The sequence below is a fragment of the Rhinolophus sinicus genome, linkage group LG04 (genome assembly GCF_036562045.2).
Source record: "Rhinolophus sinicus isolate RSC01 linkage group LG04, ASM3656204v1, whole genome shotgun sequence".
NCBI classification, from domain to species: Eukaryota; Metazoa; Chordata; class Mammalia; order Chiroptera; family Rhinolophidae; genus Rhinolophus; species Rhinolophus sinicus.
In genome coordinates, this window is record NC_133754.1 from 136,061,773 (window position 1) to 136,089,699 (window position 27,927).

Here is a 27,927-nt window from a genome sequence, read left to right on the forward strand (position 1 = left end):
GTGTCCTATTGCAATGAGCAGCAACTCAGCTGCCACCTGGCAGGCAGAGAATAGCTTATCAGTGTACAACATGGCTCCAGCTCCATCACTCTGAGCCACATGAGATCACAGCCTGATTCTCTCCTTCCCTGGTCTCACTGAATCTCATAAATTATAATTGTGTTTAGAAACTAGAAACTTCCTTGTACTATGTGATAAAAAAAAACAAAAGAAAACCCTTCCCCTGCTCTACTGTTTCTAGCCCTAGAAAGCTGGGGGAAGAGGGTAGGACTGCTATCATTGGGAAAAGGAAACTACTGTCACTGCTCCACTGAATCCTGCCTACAATCCTTCTCTACTCTGCCTAGAAAACCCTGCATTTGCCATGTTGAACAAGAGCACCTGTTCCCATTGAAGGGAACTTTAAATTTTATGCCTCTGTAAAATTTCTAGAAACAGGTCAGTCCCTGTTAGCCAAAATATAAGGCCAATTTATTGCCACTATGTAATAAATTGATTAAGGAAAAAAAAAAGTACAAGGACAGAAAAAAGAATGAGTCCCTTTTATTACAAGTCCGTGTCATGAAAGAAATAGGAAAGGATAGTACACATAAGCTAAAAGCAGACATTAGCTATTTGTTAAATATACACATAAATATACATATACATCTGAAAAAGTATGTGCTTTTTGTACATATGTATGAATATGTACGAATACATTGAAAGAAGGAAAAAAAATGTTACTCCAACTGTGAAATGATTGCCTAAAAAAAGAGGGTTGAATTGAGGAGAAAGAATGTGTTACTATATAACATATACTATGCAAAGCCGTTCTTATAGATTATCTCTTTTCATCCTCAATAGTCCTATTAAATAGGTACTATGTTATCCCCATTTTCCAGATGAAGAAACTGAGGCTCAGAAAAGTTATGTAATTTACCCAAGTGCCAGAATCAGGAATGAACTTGGGGTGTTTAATTCTGAAGCCTGTGCTACTCTGTCCCATGTTACATTATCATCATAAGAGAATACCATATTTTGTCATGTATAATGTATATATTTTTGCCCAAATTTGTAAGGGAAAAATAAGGATGTGTGGATTATATATGGGTAGTACTAATTCTGTATCTATATAAATGATTTTAATTCTTTTATTTATGCTTATGAGTTAAAAGTGTAACTCTAGAAATCAATAACAATATCCGTATGCAAAATACCAGTACATAAAATTTCTTCTACCTTGTATTTGTTCTTGTGTTTTGTAATTATTTGCTACATAAAATTTCTTGTACCATAATGTTAAAAACCAAAACGCTAAAATTATTTTATAATACAAAAAAACAAGTACCTAAATGTAAACAAATAAAAATTTGAATTAAAAAATTAAAACGAAAGATTTTTTCCCTGAAAGTTTGGACCAAAAACATGGGTGCGCATTATACACGGGAGCACATTATGCACAGCAAAATACGGTCAGTTCCTTCAGAAGCACAGTCATCCATGATACACTGTTCATCAAGGTGGAAGCAGAAGTGGCAGTGTTTCATAGAAAAAAACTACAATTGCTGATCGGCCCTCTAGTCACTGGTGTCTCACATCTCATGATGAACACATCCTACCACTTCACACAGAAGCCACAAAATGTCCCACCCTCAAAAAAATCAGATAAGGGCCTGGTGCATCTAGTGAAGTACCAAGTAGTACTTGGGGAGCCACAGCCCAGAAAGGGGTGCAGGGCATCTATCTCCTCCCCAAAGACTGGAAAGGACGTACAAGCCGCAAAGGCCTCCATCCTGGGGAAATGAACCCATCCCTCAGTCCTGCGACTTCACATAACCCCCTCTCCAAAGAACGGCTTGATCAATAACAATTACCACCCCTGAACGAACAAGTTTTTTCTTTCTTGGGGGACTCTACTCTTTCTCCTCTGCCTTCTAATATTTTAACTTAAATAAAAGTGCCCGATCAAGCTTATGCCAATCACCTAAAAGAAACGCTCCTCCAAGACTGAAAAGCCCGGTACCCAGAGATGCAAGTAAGACAAAGCCCTGCAGTGGCAGTGGCCCGCCCTGGGGTGGGGGGGCTGAAGTGGGCACAGCCTCTGACCTCTGTGCCTGCAGTAGTGCTGTAGCCCATCACCAGCTCCTCTCCACATCCATAGACATTCCCCACAGTGTATATCTTGGAGGCACACTTTTTGTCATGTTGAAAAATATGTCTGTAAACCAGTAGTAAAAGCATCCTCATCACACAAGACAAGTATGCCTCGCGATGACTGCCAGGTATAGTTTGTGAATGAGTGGGCGTCACCTCAAGTCGGAGAATAGTGCTTGGTCCTTGCAAAAATTCTACTTTGAACAAAGCCAAGGGTTGGGGCACAATTTAAGGGCCTGAGATTAAGAAGAGGTAAAGATTTAGTCACAAGTGAAAGCTTCTAAGGTAGAACACAGCAAGGATTATGGAAAGTCAAACAAAAAATGAAGAAGACAGTGGAGTTATTTTGTAATGCTTCTGCAAGTAGCTAAGGACTTAATCCTCCGCTAACTGAGAGAGAGCTTTTATTTATCTGGTCAAAAGCGTTTTTCATTTCAACTTCTTCACATAAAAATGCTCATGCTCTGTAATAATTCTGACCCAGTAACTATCCATGGATGCAAAGAAAGAAGGCCCTAGCACGTACAGTCTTACAGAACTTAATCTTTAGAAATACTCCAGAGAAGCAATATCTGATTATTAAATCATCAGGCACTTTTATCCATAATTAAACCTCAATTGTATTATGTCTAAATGTGTTTAGAAGCAACATACTGGTACCATAATCAGTGATTCTAACCAACCAAACTACTAATAATAATTGCTCTGATTTCTTTTCTTAAAAAATAGATCACATATACATAAAGTATGTTGCTCATATAAAAGATTTCAATGTAGAAAGGCTACATCTTATTTTGCCAAATGTGCTACATTTTATTTTCAGTATTTATAAGTAAACTATAACAGCCTGAAATCTCTAGTAAATGGATCCTGAAATAAAAGTAACTGTGAATTAGTATTTAGATAAATTGTTATGTTATAAAACATAAATCTGAATTTTTCTCCCCACACCCTAAAAACTCTACCTGAAGTCAAGGACGTATTAGCTTATATTAAATTTGTCTTAAAAACAAATACTATACACACTAAATGAATTTGTTCAAGAGGAATACTAGTATACCTTATCAAAGGGAATACCATACTTCTTCAACACTGAGGGAGATATCAGCGTCATCTTGTGGCGAAGAAATGCATCACACCCTTGGTTACTGCTTGGGAAAAAACCTAGGTGGAAATAATAAATATAAGCAGTAATGTGTCAAGTAAGATAAAAGTTCAGATAGTTTTTTTAAGCTTATGTGCTAATATTCTTACAAAATGACATTTTTATGCAAATACAGCCCAACTCCACCAACAAAAAAAAACCTCATACTAAAAATTAGTCAGAATTCTTAAAATTAAGATATGCATATTTGTATCACCAAAGGTTGACTTTTTTTTTTACAAAAAAATCTACCAAGAGTTGTTTTCATAACATATAAAATTACCAAACCTTAAAAATGTTCAATTTGTAACAAATTTGAATTCAATCTGCCTAATATCTGATAAATGGACAAAATATTAAGGGTGGTGAGGAGTAGTAAATATGCGTTTCAATAGAGCAATCTCTCAATTTAGACTCCTGAAAGTGACCATTCCAGAAGCACCTGTCCCAATGCCTGGCATACGGTAGACACACAGCAGTTTCCCACCTTTCTTTGTTTCTTTCTGATCAATTTTCAACAGTTTAACTGCTACTAATTTCCCGAACAACTTCCCAGCCAGCACCAATCAAATACTTGGAAACCTGCCTCACCAGCCTATATGGGAGCAGTGTTTTATGGAGGCCTTTAAATAAGAAAGCTAAACATGCAGCAACCCTTTTTTCCTGCAGGATATTATACACCAAAACACAGTTGTTTTTCTCCATTGATAACTTCAACCCTGCAGTTCTGTCTGAGGCAGACTCTCATTAACTCAGTATGCAAGCTGGAGAAAAATGAACGTGCTTGATACCCTGTTCTTCACCTTCCTCACTCAGAGGGAAAAACTACCACGCTGAGGATAGTGGGCAAGCAAGAAGAGAAAAAGAGAAACATGGAAAAGGCAGGAAAATCAGAGACAGAATCCAGAAAGGAAGCAGAACTCACCAGGAAAATGTGTGTGATGTATATGAGTTAAGTGGGAAGAAGCACAAATGCTGTTTAACTCCTCCACTGCCAAAATGAAGACAAAACCACTGGAAATATTAGGTTGGTGCAAAAGTAATTGCGGTTTCTGCAATTATTTTTAACATTTTAAAGCACAATTACTTTTGCACCAACCTAATACTTATCTAATTCGGTGGCTCACTGCATCCAAACAGCTCAAGAACGTGAATTACCAGCACTCATTAACTAACCATGTACTCTTTTAATCTCATAGAATTGTGGCGCTTTACAGGAATATTTTTAAAGTAAATAAGCCTTTATTGATGCCACGAATCATCAGAAGAAAGCAAATCAAACAGCCAGGAAAGATCCATTAGGGAATAAAGAACCACCTGCAAAAAGCAGTACATTCTGCTTACTCATCTGTACCTGGATTTTTAAAAAGAAAAATAGACAGAAATGCTTTTTAAAAGTACATGCCAGTGGAAGCACCAGAAATACTATCATTCTCTACAATACCAACGGGAATAAAAGGAATAATTTTGCCCCATATGGTCATTTGATGTGGCCCTCTGTTATGGTTAATATTCATAATACATAAAGAGAAAATAAAACATTATATCAAAGAGTATCTCTTTGCAAGAATGTAGACTTCGGTGAATGGAGAGAAAGTACCACACTAATGCACTGGCCACATCAACGCATTACGATGTGCTGAGTCCTACACCAAAGTAAAGAACAGTAGGGAGGACTCTAAACACAAAACCCATGGAAATGTTTTCATAATACAATTTAAATGGATCTATCAAACTTTTCAAATCTGTAACTTGGTTCAGCACTAAATGAATTATATTTTAAATTAAAATCAATGAAGAAAGAGGAGTCTATTTAATTTTCTTTTGATATGGATTTGTAATCAGGACCTGAACAATGTGGTGACTGGTCATAAGTTAATTTAAATTGAAAAACCACTGAAGGAAGGTAATTTGCAGTATATTAAGAACTTCACATTGGCTCAGAATTTATATTTACAACAGGCTACCAGAATTACATTTTACATCACCCTAGAAAATACCTCATAAACAGCACAAATTATATACAAAGCATGTATCTCAAAATGAATTTTACCTCAAAATACCTGCAGGAGTACATAGTTCATAGTCACCCTCACTCCACCATTTATGAGAAGTATTTTAGTCAACATATAAGCAAGCCTATATAACCAGAACAGTATTAGATACAAAATGATAATATTTTTAAAAACTTAGAAATATGCTGGCTAAAGAAATATTAGTATCTTTCATAGTAAATGAAAAAAACGACTATGAGGTTACTTGTATGAAAAACAACAAAATAGGTCTGTTGGAAAAGATAACATTTAACTAAAAATTCAACTTAACACTATCCATTTTTTGAAAGTCATAAAATAAAAACACAGTATGTGTTAAAATTTTTGTAAGTTCTTTCAAACATGCCTTTCAGAATCATTTTTTCTATTCTAATATTTACTTTCTTGATGTTCTTTTAAGTTTTGAATACTTTATTTGAAAGAAATCTTCTCTAAAAGTTGTATTTTAATGATACTACCATAACATTCCATACGACTTTCCAATTTGGGGGGGTCACACAGTGGGACAGTCTACCCTTTCCTAATCTGAAGATCAAGAAGTTCCAATAAGGAAACCATTTGCACCGACCCTTCAATCATCCAGTAGGGGAAATAGCAGCTAGCATCCCACTTCCACACCTCACATGCCCCATGGTCACCAGGTAACAGGCCAGGTGGAGAAGAACACACAGATAAACCTGGCACATCTTTCTATTACGTTGGTGCAAAAGTAATTGTAGTTTAAAAGGTTTAAAATAATTGCAGAAATAGCAATTACTTTTGCACCAACCTAACACTGTTGTCATGATAAATCACTTGGTTTACTTTTACATAAACACAAATATATTAGGGGAGCAAGATACAAAATCTGCATGAATGTTGGTGGGGGGGTAGTTTGGGGGGGTCTTCAATCTCCTCCCCTATAGAGATAGTTGGCGAAAGAATTTGACAGGCAGCCTACTGTGTGTGAGGTGCAAACTCTGCTATGGGATTTTGTATAAATCTTACCCAATATTCTCTTTCACACACTTAACACACAAGTTTACTGGAGCACCAATTTTTCTCTATCCTTTACTGCTCCCAACAAACACCTTTCCTTTGGTATTAAATAGCAGAGCTAAGTTTTAGACCAAAAACCTAATCATTTGAGTTATGTGAAGCCATCCTCATTTTGTCCACGTGTCCAGCAAAACAAAAGAGAATAACAGTTGGAAGAAATTGGAGTTCAGCCACGCATCCAGCCGTGGATTCCAAACACAACTCCCACACTCACATAGCTTTAACTAGTCCCATAAACTCTCAGCATCTCAATTTCCCCATCCATATAATCAAGATGTTATTAACGGGGCGGCTGGATGGCTCAGTTGGTTAGAGCGCGAGCTGTGAACAACAGGGTTGCTGGTTCGATTCCCACATGGGCCTGTGAGCTGCGCCCTCCACAACTAGATTGAAGACAACGAGCTGCCGCTGAGCTGCCGGAGAGGTGGCTGGATGGCTCAGTTGGTTAGAGCGTGAGCTCCTAACACGAACGTTGCCATTTCAATTCCCACATGGGATCGTGGGCTGAGCCCCCTGCAACTAAAGATTGAAAACAACGACTGTACTTGAAGTTGAGCTGCGCCTTCCACAACTAGATTAAAGGACAACAACTTGACTTGGAGCTGATGGGCCCTGGAAAAGCATACTGTTCCCCAACATTCCCCCCAAAAAAATGTTATTACATTCTTCACTGGATTCTTTTTTCCAGCTTCATTCAGATATAATTGACATATAACATTGTATAAGTTTAAGGTATATTAAATGTAATAATTTGATATGTGTATATATTGTGATATGATTAACGCAATAATGTTTAGCTAACTTCCATCAACTCACATAGTTACAATATGTTGTATATGTGATGAGAAGTTTTAAAATCTACTATCTTAGCAACTTTCAATATAGTATTGTTAACTATAGTCACCATACTATACAGTACATCCTCATAACTTATTTATCTTATAACTGGAAGTCTGTATCTTTCAACCACCTACGCCTATTTCCCCCACCCTCTGTCTCTGGCAACCACCAATCTATTCTCTGTATCTATAAATTCAGATTTTTTAGATTCCACATATAAGTGAGATCATATAGTACTTCTCTGTCTCTGATTTATTTCACTTAGAATAATACCCTCAAATTTAATCCATGTTGAAGTAAATGGCAAGATCTCCTTTCTCATGGCTGAATTATATATATAGATAGATAGATAGATAGATAGATAGATAGATAGATAGATAGATAGATAGATAGATGTGAGATACATACATTATGTATGTATCTCACATTTTCTTTATGCATTCACTTGTTGATGGACACATAGGTTGTTTCCATGTCTTGGCTATTGCAAACACTGCTGTGATGAACATGTGTGTGCAGCTATCTCTTGAACACAGTGATTTCATTTCCCTCAAATATATATCTTGAAGTGGAACTGCTGATCATATGGTAATTCTATTTTTAATATTTTTATTGGTTTTATTCCCTACGCTGTACTTTATTCCCTATGCTGTACTTTATTTTAAAATCCTTGTGAGTATTTTTATAACTGCCCATTTGTACTTCTTAATCCCTTTACCTTTTTCAGCCATCACTTCAATGCCTCTCACATCTGGTAACCATCAATTTGTTCTCTATATCTATGAGTTTGTTTGTTTTAATTGTTTTTTGTATGTGTTTTTCATTTGTTTGTTTATTTTGTTTTTTAGATTCCACATATAAGTGAAATCATATGGCAGTTGTCTTTGTCTGACTTATTTCACCTAGCATAATACTTTCTAGGTTCATTCCATGTTGTTACAAGTGGCAAGATTTCATTCTTTTTATAGCTGAATAATATTCCATAGTATGTATGTATCACATCTTTATTATCCACTTGTCTATCAATGCATACTTAGGTTGCTTCCATATCTTGGCTAGTGTAAATATGCTGCAGTGAACATAAGTGAGCATATACCTTTTCAAATTGGTGTTTCGAGTTTCTTCAGAATATTTTTAATTTTTTGAAAAGCCTCCATGCTATTTTCCCTAATGGCTGCCCTCACAGGATCCTTACAGGAATCCAACAAGATAATGCACAAAAAAACTTAGCCATAGTCAAAAAATGGAAACAATCTAAATGTCCATCAACCGATAAATAGATGAAAAAAATGTGGTATAGCCATACATACAGTGAAACACTACTCTGCCATAAAAAAGAATGAAGTACTAATACATGCTATAACATGGAAAACACACTATGTAAAAGAAGCCAGACACAAAAGGTCACATATCACACGATTCCACAGCAATTAGGGGTGGCGGAGGGGTGGGAAAGAATAGAGAGTGACTAATTCATAGATACAGGGTTACCTTTTAGAAAGACAAAAATCTCTTGGAACTAGATAGAGGTAACAGTTACACAATATTAATATACGAAATGCTACTGAGTTAAATACTTCAAAATGGTTAACAGTTTATTTTATATGTGAATTCTACCTCAATTTAAAAAAATACTTAAGTCTACTTAACACATAGTAATATTCAATGAATAGTGGCCATTATTATTATCTCTATTACTCATTTCCACCACATGCACACTAGTCACCATGTTAGTTCAATGACTTTTCCTTTCCCACCTTCTCTGCAGCCTGCCCCCTGAGAAGGGGAATCACAGTCCCAGGAGACCTAGAGAGCCAACTGAAGGGTTGCCATAAGTGAAATCAATGGTTACTAAGCCTTAAAAACCATCTCATTCCCTTGCAGTTCAAACCTAGCAGTTCTGTCGCAAGTACTAAGCTTCTCCCCCATAAAAGAGTTCTAACAATCAAGCACAACTAGCGTTAAACTACATTGATTCATGTTTTATTTTGTATTCACCTCTATATTCTTCTATCCCTTCTCTAACTCTGCTGTTTTAAAATTAAATATTAAAATTTAGTCTGAATTCCAAATTACTCACAAATGGGCTTCAATATAAAAAATCCTACAAAACTGAAAGAATAAGACTGAGAAGATAATCAGTTATTTCACATTTCAAGCTATGGAGACTAGTAGGGAGAACCAATCTACAACTTATTCCCCCCATACCAACTCCTCTCCACAAGTAACACATTAGGGTTTTTATGACAAGTAGACCAATGAGCTCCCAATAAAATGGTATCTGATTTAGGAGTGAAAACACTGAAAAAACAGTTTGGAAAAACAAACTATGTTTCTACCAAACCATTAAATAGTAAGAATACAAACATACATTTTCATTTTAAATAAATATTCAAAATTAGAACAAATTGCAATACTACATAGGATTCATGGAGCAAAAGAGCTTAAACATTCATTTCAAGAAGAATCAGCTCTTGTGGTTAGAGCATCCAAGACAAGGGGGAGAGCAATAATACAAAGTTATGGTAAGCTATTCAGTAACCCAACTTTTAGAATCTATAGCTTGTTTGTACTATCTACAAAGACAGGACACTGCTGTCTGCCAACTCCCTAGCAAAATAAAGCCAATACTTTTTCTTTTTTAAGATATTATACAGTGGTAAGCAAGTGAAGGTGATCTTTGGAATCATTCTTCCAATCCAAACATGTGGGAGAGATGAAAGGCTAGCATCATAAGGAGCATGTACTCCAGAGAGCCCAACAGAGCCCTGAAACCCTAAAAGCATCCCACAACCACCGTTGCTGAGACTGCCCCAGTACTGCTGGGAGTTGTGTAGCGTAGGGACATATGGAATCGCATAAGCCGTTTCAAGGACCAGATGCTGTATACATCCAAGGAAGCCCTGTATTCAATGTAATAAAAGTGATCATATGTGAGAAGCAATATTCTAAGTAAAAGAAATGAGGCACAAAAGTCTACATATTGTAAAATTCCACTTTTACGACATTCTAGGAACAGAAATCAGACAGTGGTTGCCAGTGGCTGGGGGGAGGGATGAGGGCAAAAGGGCATTAGAGAACTTTTTCAGGGTACTGGGAATGTTCTATAAAATGATAATGATGGTAGCCCCCCACTGTATATTCAGTGAACTATATGTGTACTTAACGGGGGTGGTTTTTACTGTGGGTGCATTTGACCTCAATCAATTTGACCCCCAAAAAATCATTAAATGTTTTTAAATTGTTTTAGAAGTAGAGATGTGCTCTAAAATTAGTGTATTCTTTCCATCAGGTAAGAAATTTCCCAACTTGTCAATTGATTTACATCTAACATATTAGATATTATTAAGGAATTCTTTTTAAATCCCAACCCTATATGACAAACACAAAATCATGTTGTTGCTATTAAATCACCAAAGTTTCAGCCTTGGAAAAAGACTTAGAAATCAAAGTTTATTACCAGTTTTCATGGATTTCTAAACAATAGTTTGGAGAAATTGAAATTAGTTATTAATCACTTACAGGAAAGAAAGGAAGAAGAGAAGGAAAAAAGGAGGGAGGAAAGATGGAGAAATCAGACATGTAAAATATATGTCCACACTAGCAACAGATTTTGATTAAGACAATTTCATTCAATATAATTGAAATTCACCCAAGTATGCTTTGGTAGACTTTTATAATGGTTTTTGCAATATTCATATGACTATATGAAGCTTAAAAAATATTGCAACCATACAAACAAATGGTAAGAAAAGAAAAACACAGAGAAAGTATACATAGGACTGCTCCTGTGGGAAATGTTTTTAGATAGCATTTACACATAAAAGCTTATTAATAAAATAAACCTTGGGGGGTGGGAGATGAGGGTAAGGGGGATCAAATATATGGTGATGGAAGGAGAACTGACTCTGAGTGGTGAATACACAATGGGATTTATAGATGATGTAATACAGAATTGTACACCTGAAATCTATGTAATTTTATTAACAATTGTCACCCCAATAAATTTAAAAAATAAATTTTAAAAAATAAAAAATAAACCAATGAGCTACATAATGTGGGGGGAAAAACTGGTCATTTTCACCCATATTCCTACTTAAGAGGTCAACATTAGAGGTTTAAGCTAGAGTTGGCCTCTCCATGCAGCAATTAATTACTCAGGATTAGGGAAAATTGTCACATTGCAGACTTCACTCAGCTCTTGAGTATCCTATAATCCATCAACATACGCTTCACTCTGCTCTGAGTGTCCCTTAATCCATCAAGATCTCTACTGGTAGACATACAACTCCATGGAGCTCTGCAGGAGTAGAGCCAGGAGAAATTCATATTGGCTGTGCTATCGAGAAGGATGGTGGTTCTCCTAAACAAGTGCCTTATTTTTATCTCCTGAATATAATGCATTATGTAATGGGCAACTTTTTTCCATTTCAAGCTGGTTGGCAATTTCCACCCAATTTAACTGGCATATGAGCCATGACATATTGTTTGTTTTGTTTTTTGTTTTACTTTTGTAAATAATTTTCTTTTTTTTTTTTTAATTAAAGTTTATTGGGGGTGACAATTGTTAGTAAAGTTACATAGTTTCAGGTGTACATTTCTGTTTTTTTACTGCATTCCTAAGATTACTTTGTTTCAGTTCCCGCTTTCCCCCTCCCTTGACATGACACATGAACAATACGTGCACAGGTTACCCAGGACTTCCCACACCAAGAACTTTGGGCTGAAATAGATCACAGTCAAGCTAACCAGAATTTTCCTGGCCCAGCTTCCACCCTGCAGAATCAAAGAACACTTCATTTGCCTCCATGGTAATTCGTCCCTGCTAGTTGGCATTCTCTCCCTGAATTCTTTCTCCCCATTCTCTACTGTCACTTCTCAGAACTGTATTTCATCCCATGGCTCAAGGAGACCGGAATTGTGCTAGCTTGGTGTATGTTATATATTATTGTCCAATGTCTAAAGTCCTACTAGGATAGGAACATGGCTGGCTATAAAATATTCAAAACTTTATAAACACAGACAGTGATATCTAACATCAAATTACGAGGAAATTAAGTTTAGGAATTGTTTTACCATTCTTAATGCAACACAGCTGATTGTAAGATGAAAACAAACATACCCTGAAACACCACATATTGATCTCAATGCCTGAAGCATGAGTTAGGCATGAAAGCAGAGGATATATCACTGGACTTCTTCATTTGCTATGGCTTGAGGAGCCCCTTAAAATTAATTTGTTTATAATCAGGAGTGTTGCATTCATTATCCTTTCAAAACCAGACACTTTAATATAATATTTTCAGACCATCAGCTATATAAATGCTTACCAGAATAATGTATTCACTATTTTGAGAGCTTGTAAAAGTACATTTTCCTAATTCCTAGACACTATGAAAACAGGTCAATGTAGAATATATTCACTAAATTTAAAATGACTTGTTATTTATTGCTACTCATCTAGTCCCTTGACAGCAGTGATTCATAATCTCTTTTGCACCAAAAATGCACATACATGCACATATATGTGCATCCCAGAAGTGCACATGTATGCCCAATTTTGAATATAATTTCAGAGAGTCCACAGACTGCCTGCATCCCACCCAGACCCTGATCCACCTCCTGGAACAGGGATCCCTGTATATCAGGCTTAGAATCTGCTCCACAGGCTTCAACTCAAGATTACCAGCCATTTAAACACACACACATACACACATCCCCAAAATAATTTTTTAAAAAATGAACTAGGTTTATCATTCATAATAATTATTCTTCCATTTCTTTTTGCTGAATGTTGCATTTTTAGTAAGTCAAAACTAAAACACTTGTTACAAGTAAATATAAGGATCTAAAGGAAACCATTTATTCACTTCTACCACACACACTGTCATTTGAAACAGGATTCCTGCTGATCATTCATACTTCCAAAACCAGCTGCACATAGTCCTAACTCACATATTCTTTTCCCAGTAACCAAAATTTTGACCAAAGTAAATCATCTTTATAGGCATTTTATTCAAAATAAGAAACCAAGGGAATACAGTCCTTCACAAAAGTTTTTAGCCATTCCCTATAGTCGTTAATCCATATTTTGCTTAACTTAATAGAACAGCAAAGATATTGTCTTATTTCTAAAACAGATGAGATTTAGACATTCTGAAAACTGAAAACCTTCAAAACTGTCATTCATGATTTAACATTATACCTCTATTCTCCTTTATACTTTCCATTCAATTGTATCAAACCAAAAATTAGAAAGAATGCAATGGCATTATAGGCGAACATAACAAGTATAAAAATTGCAACAATTCACTTGAGTTTTTTATTACATTTATGTCTATATAATAGTGAAGAAAAAAAAAAAAACCTGTATAAATGAGAAAGCAGCTGAAGGGCAAAATCAAACTCCTGGCTTTATTAGATGCAGGCTTAATGTCTTTCAGATAAAATATTTGTAGGTGCCACAGTCAATCAAGATTTCAATAGAAACCAAAGATGAAAGCATTCATGCATAAAAGGCAAGTGTGATAATTATGATGTGCAGACAAGATAATGGAAAATATCCGAGGCTGCTTTTCATTTTATGTATCAAGTGCTGCCTTGACCTAGACATTCTACAATGCTCCATCACATTTACTACATTACTTTATCATTTTAATTATTTAGCAGAATTCAATTAATTTGGCTGACATCTGGTCAGCGGATAGGAATCCCCCACTATCTTACAGGATCTTTTCCCTGTGTCATTTCTCAAAATAATGCTGCAAAATAGTTTTGAATAAACATGCAGTTGAGTTTAAAGTTATTGTTCATCCTTCAAGTTTATTAACCTCTTCCTGATTAAACAAATGGCATCCATTTTCCTGGAATGTTATTTTCAGATAAATTACGTAAAAGTGTTTACATGTAGATTCTAGCTGAAATTTTAGCACGTGACTCCATACTGCGAAGTTTACATTGGCTCCATTTTAAAAGTTCTCTGGTGATGAGGCGAATGGAAAATGTTAGAATAATTATTATAGAGAAAAGGATAATTCAGCATATAGAATTAGCACAAAGTTCACTGCCTGTGTATTTAAGGATTATGGTAATCATTTTCTAAGCTGTGCTCTAATCTATTACCCAGAACCAGGATTCATCTACCTTAATATTTATGAAAATAGTCCTTAACAAAGTTCAAGATTACAATAACATTGCTATTATTACTATAATTATATTATAAAAACACCAAGACTTTATAATTATTAGCTTGCCAAAATTATAATAATGCTTCTTACAAATTCGATACGTAACTGTTCCTTCTAATATTCTTCTATAATTTGGAGGAAAGTAACTTTGAGATGTTAGTCACACTTTCTGTTCAGAATTGTCAAGTCAAAGAATGGGGTTTTCCCTTTTTTTTCCAATTACAGTTGACAGTCAATATTATTTTATATTAGTTTCAGGTGTACAGCATAGTGGTTAGACATTTATATAATTCATGAAATAACACCCCCCCCAATAAGACTAGTACTCACCTGACACCATACATAATTACTACAACATTACTGACTACATTCCCTATACTATACTTTACGTTCCCTGATACTTACTTCTCCCTTGTGTAAGGAGGTGAGGGCAAGGTAACCTGGCATATCTTTAAGACAGAGAAGAAAAAAGGAAGGTACTTTCTGCAGACTGTGATCACCAAGTTAAACTAAAATAGACTTCCCAGAAATAACGATGGACAAAGCCATAAAAAATAATAATTCAAGTTCCAGTAAAGTATGTTTAATTTTGCCATTCTAAGAAGACACACAATCTCATGCTCATGCAGTAACCGGGGGACATTCACCTTCATATTTCCATAAGGGCAGTCCCTGACCCAGGGGACCAAATAAGAACTGGGAGTCAGAAGTCACCCTTTGGTGAAATGATACGGCAACATGAAAAGTATTCATAAAATACATGTACCCTGAGATGCAGCATCAGTACTTTTGGGAATTTATCTCAAGGATGTAACTTAAAAGAAGGAAAAATATTATTGACAAAAGACGTAAAACGCATTATGTAAAAGAGGAAAAAATGGAAATAACTAAACTAGGTTAAGTGCAATCCCTTGATGAAATATTAAGCAGCCAATTAAAATAACTATGAAGATTATGTAACAGGGAAAAATATGCACACATTAGGTGAAAAACAAACTGTTCAATTAGAAAAATATTGCAAAGCCCATAACTTGAAAAGGATAAAATTAACAGATTGACATTCTACACTGTAAAGATACCTCAGAAACAAAGAGCCTATCTAGATGAGAAACACAGAAAGCAATTTTACCTTGAGCTAGTCTTTCAAGTCGTTTCCCATGTTCCGGGGGTATTGCATACCTAAAATTTTAAACATAAACATTTTAGGATTATAACTGTTCAGCTAGTATCCTAAGGATGTCTATTCCTAAATAATGTCATGTATAAAAAAAATTCAACACCAAACTCCACTTAAATGAACTGAATAGAGATTAAAAGCCAATCACAGACTCATATCCCTTGGACACTAGACAGAAGAAAAATAAACATGAGTCACTTATTTCAATGCCCAAGAGCTCACCTTCCCAATCCATTTTAAAGATTAGGGAGCAAAGGCCCAAGACCAGTAAAGCTGCTTGACCAAGAAGGCAGCTAGCCTCATATGGTGACTACAACCTCTCTCCAACACTCTGCACCCCAGCAATCCAGGGCTGTTATGGGTTGTATGCTTTTTTGTTTTGTGGTTGGTTCGTTTGCCTTTGTTTTATGGGAATTGGGTATTGGGCTCTTTTTAACCTCTTAAAATGTTTTTACTGACAAGCAGGATAGAACACAAAATTATTACAGCAACATTTATATTTCTACCAAAACTTTCTAAGAACATTATACTTTTCAAATAGATTTTTAAGTTAAAAAATCACCAGCCATAAAAAGACAGCTTTTATTTATTTCATGATTATATGACTTTTAAAAATCTTGATTTTAGGAATAATAGTTTTTCACCCTTAAGAACAGAAAAACTCATTTCTAGTTCCTGGTGTTTTCAAAAGTGAGATACTTGAACTTATATACTGCAAACTTACTAATAAATTTTAAAACAATAATCTCACAATATACTACACAAATACTAATTTTTTAAGTAGTTTTAATGAGGAAAATTAAGGATATTAAAAATAAAGTTAAATGATCACTTCATGTTTTAAATAAAAATATATTATTCTTAAGACCTACATTTGCCATGTTTACAAGCTCAATATATATTAAGTTCAAGTTACTTTTTAGTAAAATAAGTTTTCTAATTTTGCTTAACACTACACTTGGTTGCATTTAATGCCACTGATAACATATGCAAAACTTAATTAGATCCGATGTAACTAGGCAATTTTCTAAAAGAAAATTCAACCATATATCCTGTTCCTTAAGGCATTGTTAATGAAATTATTCCAACTGAATTGAGAAGATAAAATTTTAGCATAACTAAATGACAATCACCCAATGTATATTTATGGACACTTCTTACTAGTTTTTAATCCCTGGTTTACATCACCATATATACCCATAAAAGGAAACACACAACACACAGACACACACACAGAGACACACACCAGACAAGAGGGTCACCACCCCTATAACATACATACAACACACATGGACAAGTGTAATGGGTATACGCCTGCCCACAAAGGGTCGGATGTGGGTGGAGATATTTATATATCCTAAATATCATTATTCACATTTCTGAAAAATCGGCATCAAAGTTAAAGCTAATTAATCTGAAGTTCAACCGTCTGTTCTCAGAAAACATAAGTCTGTTCATGTGCAGAAGGATCGGGAGAAGGTAGGGTGAGATAGCTCTGTCCTAACTTTGAGCCTCAGTTTACTCATTCTAGGATTTGAATCAATACCATCATGTGTCTCCAACCAGGTAGCCCTTATTGGCCTATCTCCTAAATTCTTTTCTACAAGTATACTATTTCCCAGGACAACTATTCCTATCAATGCCAGATGATTAATTTATTTTCCTCTTCAGATTTGGACAATGTCTCAGTCTATTTTTATATGCTGTATATAAAAGATGCAACTTTTTTCCTCACTGGCTGCCTGAAGGTCAACCACCATCATGAACAACAACAGTAACCGTCTGAACCAACCAATTACTACTTCAGCAAAAAAAAAAGGTCATTGACATCCTTCACCCTGGGAAGGCTACAATACCTAAGAAAAATTCAGGAGAAACTAGCCAAAATGGACAAGACCACACCGGATGTCATCTTTGAATCTGGATTCAGAACCCACTTTGTTGGTGGCAAGCCAACTGGCTTTGGCATGATTTACGACTCCTTAGATCTTGCAAAGAAAAATGAAGCCATGGACTTGCAAACCATGGCCTGTACAAGAAGAAAAAGACCTCCACAGCACAGCAAAAGGAACGCAAGAAGAGAATGGAACAGTCAGGGGGACTGCAAAGGCCAAGGCTGGTGCTGGTAAAAAGGAGTCAAGATTCTGCAGTGACTATGGTGATTGTACAGATTTTTCACGAGAGGATTAATAAACTAAAAACTTTCAAAATATCCGGGTAATTTTAAGACCATAAATGATTATGAATAAAGTGCATATGGTTAACTAACCATTGTTATAGTTCAAAAGCATAAAAAATTATCAAAAACAATAACTTCCTTCCAATCACAGCCCCTTACACTAAAGAGATGCAAGTTTTCCTCAGGAGAACTTGAATCCTCAAAATGAAAGCCACTTCTCACACTCAGTGAACCACAAGTGGAAGGACACAACTTTAAGAGACACAGGCTCTTTTCTTCCCTGGTTGAGTTATTATCTGGCTCAGAGCAAACCTATTCATCTGCATGTTGATACCTGTGACATATTTTGTATGGTTCTCTCTTCTGTGCTATTGATCCTATTCTTTGTTAAACATTTAAATCTTATGTTCAAATCTTTTATAGCTCAACACAGATGAATCAGTACAGACATCTATACAATGTTTCATATACAAATAACTTACAGAATTCCTTGAATAAGCTCAAGGCCCAAGGGTCTAATAAACAAAGGACAGTAACTTGTCTTAGTCTGTTCAGGCTGCTATAACAAAATACCCCCCAAAAAATCACTGAAATAATCAACTTCAATTCAACAGATAGTTACTGAGCACTTACCATGTATAAAGCATCACAGGAAGAACTCAAGACATTTTCCATGTAAGTGGAAGTGGGTACAGAAACACACAACTATCGCTAACATTGATCTGGACTAATGTACGTGCATGTCTTCAGGAAGTTTGAATTGCAGCACAGGGATCTGAGGAACATTAAGTTTCCATGCAGATTTACTACCACGTGGCAGTTATATGAACTAATGAGAAGAGGGGGAAAGGAGACAGGAAAGACCTTCGATTTCTCAAACCTCCCAAAGGTATCACCACTGAAGATGAACTAGAATATCTCAACTCTAGAATAAGTAAATCTTAAATACGAAAAAAGTATAGTATCACCACTTATTTACATTTCTAAAATTACTTCCCAGTTCTACTAAGCACCTGTAAGACACCAGGGACAATTCTAGGATTCCTATCCTAAACAAGAATATCAGAACAGGGGGGCGGCCGGTTCAGACAGTTGGTTAGAGCGCAGTGCTCTTAACAATAAGGTTGCCGGTTCAATCACCACATGGGCCACTGTGAGCAGCACCCTCCACAACTAGATTGAAACAACTACTTGACTTGGAGCTGATGCGTCCTGGAAAAATACACTTTTAAAAAAAAGAATATCAGAACAGCCTTAAACTGTTAGATGTCTACCACCCATAAAATATAAAGATAAAGAATGTCCTTGACAGAGTCTTTCAATCAATCCTCTTCTACAAGGGTTCTAGTGAAACGTCTCTGGTGGTAATCATCAGAAAGGTTTTCTCCATGCATCACACGTGACTACAAGGCACTGCGTGTGTCTCCTCCATGCAGCTCGCCCTTTAGGTCACAAAGGTGTAACCGAGCATTACAGGTGGGCCCCTACTTTCTGCTTCCAAACTACCCTCCACAGTGTGCTGAAGTCACCTCCACAAACTACAGATCTGATCATGACAAAGCCCCAGCCTCCAAAGGCTGAGTGTAACCTGAAGGACAGAAGCTAAACGCCTTTGCAAGGCACAGAGACCTGCTGCCATCTTTACACCTCTTCAGTTGTACTTGCTGACCACTGTCTTAATCAAATCCTGCTCTCTGGCTTTGCCAAACCACTTGAAGTTTCTTATAGTGCCCTTGTTATTTCACACCTTCGCACCTTTCCATCCCCTATTTCTGGGCTTTATATGTCCTTACCACCAGTCCAGTCAACAAAAACACCCACTCCTTTTTCCAAGCTCAGCTTCAGTTACCCCCAGGGAGAGCTTCCCACTCCCTCTTGTGTTGCATCAGCCAACCATACAGAGTACAGGCTTCCACCATGGCACCCAGAATTTAATTTTTTACCTTTCTGCCTCCCTGCTCCCCTCTCAAGCTCACTTCTTTCTCCTGAAACAAAGCATTGGCTGAGCAGATGCTCAGTAAGTGTTTGCTGACTTTTGCTCTCAAATGATGAATTGTGTTGCTGCTCCACCAGGATGAAAGATGTGGAGGAGAAGGATACAGGAGGAAGGGAAAAAATCATGAAAGTGGGAAATGGGAGGAAAGGGTGAGTAACGATATAAGCCAATACCTCATTTCCTGACTACAATGTCAGCCTGGCATACCCAGAATCAACCACTGCCAGCCTCAACTTTCTGGTCCATTCAAATGTCTATTTCAATCAAAACTTTCTGTCTCCCAGGATTTAAGCATTTCCCAATATAACTGCCCTAAAAATTTAGCTCCTACGAATGTAGCAGCCAGCACTGAAAAACATCATCTAATTCTTTGATAAAAAAGAAAAAATGAGTAATACATAAAAGTCAACCAGCAAAAAGTTCCAACTTCATAAGGTTAGTATTTTTCATCTAAACAATTTTACAAATCAATATAAGCCACTGTCAGACTACAGCTGGAACAGCAAGCCATAGGGGGAAAAGGCCCTTTAAAAAAAACCTAAATCACTAGTATGCTTTTAAGAAGTTTGAAATCCTGCGGCTCTGATGACATCCAAGGTTTTGTTCATTTCTGTTTGACATACTACTACTTCATGGAAACACTAAGCAATTCTCAATATCTTGTTTTAAATAACAGCATAAAAACCCTTGCCTGCCTGTCTGTCCCTGTGACCCTCTGTCATCCGCCTTTAAACATGAGTAGCTCTTCTGGCAGACCGATCGATCGATCGATAGGTGATAAACTTTTCTGTGTCCTTCATCCTGCTACCACCCATCTGCTTTCTTTTCTTCCCTCTACACATACTATGTTCCGTGCTTGCCATATTTCTGACTCCCACTCACAGCGGAGTCCAGTGCAATCCAGACCGTATGTCATCATCACTCTCAAAATAACTGCGTAGACAAAGGCTGCCATATGTTTTAGTCTTTGCCTAACTTATCCTACTAGTTTCTCGAAACACTTCCCTTGGGTTTACGATCCAAATCATTTCCAGGGGTCCTCTACCTCTGCTCTTGCCATACCTAACACTGACATTCCGTAGGGCTCCGTGTTTCAGTGCTTCCACATTTTTCCCTGAGAGAATCACCTTTGCTCAAGACTTCAAGATCATCTATATGCTGCTGAACCACATCTCCATTCCACGCGTTTCTCTTGAGCTCCGGACCACTAAAATCAATCAGCTATTGAACAAGTCCATTTGGCAGCCCTCAAACCATCTGTCCAAGCTTAATCCTCCATCATCTTCCTGCCAGACCTGCTTCTCCTCCAGAGTTCCCCATCCAACCAACTGCCCAAAAATGTAGGAGTTGTGATTGTATTCCCTTTATCCAATTAATCCCCAAGTTTTACATGTTCTACCTTTTACTTGTTCAAGAGAGTTCTCATGCATCTGCCTACATTTCTCGATCCCCACTGCCACTGCCTTGGCCCATGTCACCACTCTCCATCACACACGTTACTACTGCAGCCTCTTAACTAGTCGCCCGCCCTGGTCCATGCAGCCCAATCAGATCCTGTCGCTTTGCTTCCCTGTTTAAAATCTATGTAGCAGGAAGAACTGGTGACTAAACAGAGGCATGCTGGAGGGCCCGTATGCAGAAGGGTTTTTACAGTTAGTGACCTCAGTCAGAGGAGTCCTAGCTGTATGGCCCTGAGCACCTCCTAGGTGTTTCCATGAAAGTATCCCATCACTTCGAAAGTCTTGACATACGCAAGATCAAATTCATGTATCCCCCTTTAAGTTAAGGTTATTCCTCCTAGCATTTCTATTTCAGTTCACAACTCCATTCCCCTAGCTTTCCAAACTGTGACTATCAGAGCCACTTCTTTATTTCTCATCCTCTCTGGTCCCACTGCCAGTCACAAGTCCCATCTGCTCCACAGTCTCAAAACCTCGTATCTACCTCCCTGCAGCATCACCTCAATTTCAACCTTGATCTGCCCCCAACTAAGACTACAATTATAAGTGAACTCTCTGCCTGTATCTCCCTCGGCAGCTGTAGTCCTCATATCACTACCAGAGCACAAAAACCTTTATTCCTTGCTGCCTGGCTTTCAAGACTCGACTTCCATTCCTATTTAGCCCCAGCCTTAAATATCAACAGCTCACTCTCAATAGGCTGGACTGTGAATTATTCTACTACTACCTGGGCTTTGACCTCACTCCTCACCTCAAAGAGCCCCCTCTATCTTGCTTCAAAGCCCAACCTCCCACGTGCTGCTCAGATTCCACTGCCTCCTTGAAGCTTTCCATTATAAATCTCAGCAATCTCACCCCTTTTCTTCCTCCCAGAGCCCTTCCATTACATTGTTCATGTAGTATTTATCATCTGCTACCTTCCCTAGCTAGCTGCTACTTGGTGTGCATAAATCACTTTTGTCTGGCTAGGCACTGAGTTCTCTGAAACAGAGAAGCCTACCACAGCCCAGAACTTTTCCCATGAATCATCCTCTTTAACCTTCCTTGTACGGTGAGTGCCCGGTTCATAGCCAGGTACTCTATCATGTGCCACAGTCGCTCAATTATGCAGCTAATTCTTCATTCTTTGAAGATGTGAATATGTCTCATATTTCTTTGTATCCTTTGGAAACCACTAAATAAGATGTTGACCATTGTATACCCTCAAGTACATACCAGTTTGTTGAAATTATTTTTTCATTTAACCTTTAGGACAGTGTTTTTGTTTCATACAAAATGAACATTGCAAACAGTTCTGCTAACATTAAGAAACTATGAGTCACTAATGATCTATGCGCACACTAATTAGATATTTATGAGGTGATGTTTCATCTAAAACCAGAATCTTTTATGAAGAAGGAAAGATGAAGGAGGAGGAGGAGGAGGAGAAGAAGGTGGAGGAGGAGGAGAAGAAAGAGAAGCAGAAGAAGAAGATCTAATTTGAAGGCCAAGGGAAATAATAATCTCTCTAAGCACATCTTTGGGTGGTTTACTCAAAGAATAGACCTAAAATGATATGCTATCCTGGTAGTTATAATATAAACACTATCTTGAACTGAATAATCATCAGGTTGACATTTCAAACTGGCAATAGATAAAGCTGTATTTTTCAAAATTTACTAGATCTATTTCTCTTATTCAGACTTTCTCTATGAACTGGTCTCTATTTCTTTTTTCAAGATACACTGAGTCCACTAGAAGTGTTTATTAGCACGTCTCAAGAGGTAGCTCCTATTTCTCAGATCATTCCCTCAAAGTCTCCCTAATTTCATTTGGGAACCGAACCCTGGGGTCTGTCAGCAATGTGCTCAGAAACTACATTCTCAGCTCCGCCCACTGCCCATACCTCTGTCACTGTGCTGTATGACATAGTGGCTGCAGGGGTCCCTCTGCCAGTCTCACTAACAGGTGCTGCTGGGGCCTCCTGTGGGCCCAGCTTCACCCACCCCGTGACATCCAGGGCAGTCTCATCAAGCCCAGGATACAGAGAGGAGGGAGAAGCCCTTCTAGGTCCATGCCACGCCCAGGCAGATCCCTTCCTCAACGATGTATGAAGTAGCCCTTTCCTCCTTTGCTTATAGTTCTTCTTCATCTTGCTGTTTTGCTCACAATTATCTCCCCTGAAAAAAATCAAGCTCATCTCCCCAGAGACAGTTTTCTGACAGACGACAACTCTAAATTAACCCTCCCTTCATTTACTGGCATAAGCTTGTGTGTCTGACCTGATTTCTGTAGTCATTAAAGGGTTGAAAGCTCAGTGAAAAGAGTAAGTGGCTGATAAATATGATTAGAGCTCATCACAGCTACCATTTAGTGAATGAACACTTACAATACATCAGACTTAGTGCTAAGATCCTGTACAAGCTCTACTACCAGTACCTCCATTTTACTGATGAGGAAACCAAGCCTTAGAGGAATTAACTTACTTACAGGTGGATAACAGAGCCAGCACACAATCCCAGATCTATCTCACTCCAAAGCCCAAGTACGTTCTCCAGCCCCATATTCTATTCCCGTTTCCTCATCAAATCAACACAGAGATGTCAAAGGAGGGAAGTGACAGAAAACCACGATGTCTTGCTCACCATGGCATCACGTACACCTAGCTCAGTACCTGACACGTGGGGTCCTCACAAAATATTTAATGAACAAACAAAAAAGAAACAAACAAAACCAAAAAACACCAAACACAGATGCAATGTTTTATAATACTTAGAATCAAGCATTAATAAAATGGGAAAAAGGCACTTCAAGAAGAATCTAAAATATAGTAACTTCAAAAATTAATAAACGAAAAAGTCCCTATAAGAAGCTATATGCCCATATCAAAGGTTTTCTAGAGCCAATATTTTCCCAACAAAAAACAATCTTACCTTATATGAAAATCTTTGAAAATAGTGTCCTTTCCAAATGATCATTTAATGAAATGATAATTATACCATCCATGAATAAGACAAAGTGACTTAAAGGGTTCCACTACAATTCACTTACAGATTTCTACCATAATTAACTCCAACAAAGTACTGAAGCATTTTCAAGATTTCCTATGATCAAAGTTTAATTTTCAAGGCAAAACTACCTACTCAGCTTCTTTGCAGTTGCCTCTTTGAAAATTAAGAGGCTTTCAAAAGTGCATATTACACAAAGCAACCATGCTACCCAAAAATAACTCAAGTAATATGCAAAACACAATAAAAGTTACAAAGCCTCAAATCCACGTTTCCCCAAAAATAACACCTAGCCAGACCATCAGCTCTAATGCGTCTTTTGGAGCAAAAATTAATATAAGACCCAGTATTATAGTATAGTACAGTATAGTATAGTATAGTATAGTATACCCAGTCTTATATTAAAATAAAACCGAGTCTTATATTAATTTTTGCTCCAAAAGATGCATTAGAGCTGATGGTCTGGCTAGGTCTTATTTTCAGGGACACACAATTTAGAAAGAAAAGACGGAAAAAAAGGCCCTTTACACCTCACTCCTCATTTTAGAACTCACACTGGATAGAAACCTTATTGTGACCAATGTAGAAAGCCTTTAGGCACAACTCTCAACTTACATTATCCGGGGACCAACCTTATAAATGTTGTAGTTCTGTGACTGTCTTTATCAGTTGAGTGTTTAATCCTTAAAGTTCAACAATTCATTGATTGATGAGTATTAAGTGCTATGTAGCACTCTAAGTTCCCCTTGATTTACATCACAAAAGTTTTGATAGATAATGTTTTCATTGTAATTTAGTACTAAATATTGTCTGATTCTCATCAAGACGTTTTGGACCTATAGGTTATTTAGAAATGTATTTTTTAATATGCAGACTCTGCATATTTTAGTTATAGATTTCTAATTTAATCACATTATGCACAGAACGCATGGTCTTCAAATACAGGTCCCAAATGACATAGATTCAAACAGAAAATTATTGGAGACTTGCTATGTGTGGGCTAATGTGTCAGATACAATAAGCTGCTGTCCCAACATTCATTTTTTTCTTCCTTCCTTAAAGTAACAAAACTACAATTATGTTCAAGTTGGCAGTGTGGACAATTGTTTAAGGACTCATCTCCTAGCTTTTGTTGCAGCTATGAGTACCCATGAGTGTCCTGGCCAATGGGAAATAGTGAGATGTCACTGCTTGTGGGTTCTAAAGAAACCCATGGAAGTGGGAGCATCTGATCTGGTATTTTCTCTTTACCATTTGCCTTTTATCTTATCTCTTCTTCTTTCCTAGAAAATAGACCAAAAGGATGACAGTCACAGGCTACTAATTATAAAACAGGGACACATGGTATTATTTGGCACTACCAACCACAGGTTGCTTATTTCTGGACTTCATGTAACATAAAAATAAATAAATAAACAAACAAACTCCTAACTGATTTAAACCCAAAAAAAGTAAATAGTCGTATGTTTCTGCCAACACTTGACTTTCCTTAATAATATTAATTTTCATTAGCAAGGCAGAGAGAGATAACATAGGAGCTGAAGACAGACAAGGCAACCCATCTATGTCAAGTCCTTTTTGATACATATCTTCCCAAAGAACATTCACTTTTGTTTTCTACATTTCAAGGAAGATTGTAAATGGGCTTTTTTGTCCCTGATCAAAAAATAATTTCAGAGATCATGCAACTGGATGCTATGTCCTCTCAAAAATATATGATGTAGAAGAACATTCCAGAAGCTTTATGCATGCGTCTTCAAATAAAGAAACCACTTATGGAGCCCTCACAAATAATTAGTCATTTGGAGGAAAGGAAGAGTGATGGACTCACAACTGGCTGTATTAAATTTGTAGTGTATTGTCTGTGGATTCCTCTTAGGCAAGCTATCAAAACTGTTATCACTGGCAAATTATAGCAGAGTGTCTAAAAATATCTAACACCCAGTATTTTGTAGCTTCTAAAATTTTCTAGACATCAGGTTAAATCTATTCAAGGCATCAGGCAGGAGGCATGACTATATTATTTTATAGGTTAATTTTGTAGTATTTACCCATAAGGAGCCAAAGAGAATATTATAAGCTCAATAAAGACTGAAAGAAGCAGAAAGCTGTGCACATATGTGATACACAAATTAGCAGATCAAAACAAAATAAAAAAACCTGCCTCAGTAACAAAACAAGCCTATAAGCCCACTACGGTTCGTGGCCCTACAAAGGTGATGCTGCCCTCACGAAGCTCAAGTCTCGGTTAGATGGTAAAACCAAAACACACCAATCAATGAAAGAAGAGCTCAAAAAGAATAGGACATAGTGAAGTAATAAAACGGACAGATATAGATATAGATATAGATACAGATATAGATATAGATATAGATACAGATACAGATACAGATACAGATACAGATACAGATACAGATATAGATATAGATAGACATAGGTATAACTATAGATATAGCTATATCTCTAGATACAGATATATAGATCTCACAAGAAAAGAAAGCAATGTTGGTCCAAGTAGTCAGGAAAAAACTTACAAATTATATATTCTTTAGTTTCAAGTCAGGTGTATAGATTAGTTTCCACCAACTGCCTGTACTTTGGGTAAAAGTTACCAATCAATTGTTAAAAATGCCTTTACAATAAGTTAAACAAGCATACATTTTAATAACTTTAATATCCTAAAATAGAGAAATATCCACACAGGATATTTTTTCTAATCTTACAGAAAATGAAGTAAGAGCCAGCTGGGGTAATCCAAGCAGCCTTCCTAAGAGTTTAAGCAAATACTTGAACATTTATTTGGGACTTTTCTGTGCCTCATAGGATCTGTAGGAGACATCAGGTTTTATTTCCCCTGTGCAGTATAATTCACGTAACAGCTCTCTCCTTCTTATGGGGAACAACAACCTCCCCCAAACACAAACAGGTAATCCTAATGGGGGCCACCATTCTTCACGCCTCTGACCCACCGCCACACAGGTTGCCCATGACCCAAGCCAGCGAGACAATCCTAATACCTTCCTATCCTTGGCCTCTGTGACTTCACCAAGAGCTCGGCACAGCACCCAAGCCAGGAAAATCCATGATCCCTCCCCAGATTTCCCCTTTGGGGACACACCTAGGAATACATGAGCCAGGGAGGAAAATGAAAGCAACACACAAAGAAAAGTGGGGCCCAGTATCTATCACACTCTGGCAACTTCCAAGGGTTCCAGGAATTTCTGGCAGTACATGGCTATGTAAGCCAATTAAATTCTCCTTTCTGGCTAAGCAAGTTCATACTGGATTTCATCTTAAGGCGCCAAGACAATCCCAACAAAATATTCTCAATCCAGAGAAAGCCAATGCAGGCATCATTCTTGAAATAGATTAAAATAGATTCTAAATAACATGAGGAAATGCATGAAATTAATTTTAAAGTAATAATCAGTAGACCTGCAAAACTGGAAGACTAAGGAAAATTGTGTTATAGCCTTCGGAAGCTGGGATCCAACTCTGCCTCCCCTGTCCCCATCCTAGCAGTTCTTATCTGATAGGTTTGACAGACAGCACTCTTATCTCTTGACAGGGACAGACTAGCTTTTTTCCAAAGCTTCATTGAAGGGGACAGAATCTAAATAGATGGCTAATTGAAGAATCTCCACCTATCCCCTAGAGGGAAACAAGATCCTCTTCAAGGTAAAATTCATTCTTTCTAAAATGTGGGATTTTATTTCTGACTTCAAATGGATT

The 27,927-nt window shown here is 37.1% G+C and overlaps 1 protein-coding gene across 4 annotated transcripts in view; it reads right to left on the reverse strand.

The window, feature by feature from the left end:
- The window catches only part of KDM4C (lysine demethylase 4C), a 346,173-nt gene that overhangs the window by 243,302 nt on the left and 74,944 nt on the right, over positions 1-27,927 (reverse strand). For all 4 annotated transcript variants that reach the window (XR_012495714.1, XM_019727138.2, XM_074330450.1 and 1 more), the window contains 2 exons: positions 15,526-15,575; positions 3,194-3,297 (listed from right to left, as the gene is read on the reverse strand). Coding sequence is in view for 3 of the 4 variants with exons in the window: in XM_019727138.2 (XP_019582697.2) it covers positions 3,194-3,297; positions 15,526-15,575 (154 nt within the window). In the remaining variant the exon portion in view is untranslated. The remainder of the gene's footprint in view (positions 1-3,193; positions 3,298-15,525; positions 15,576-27,927) is intronic.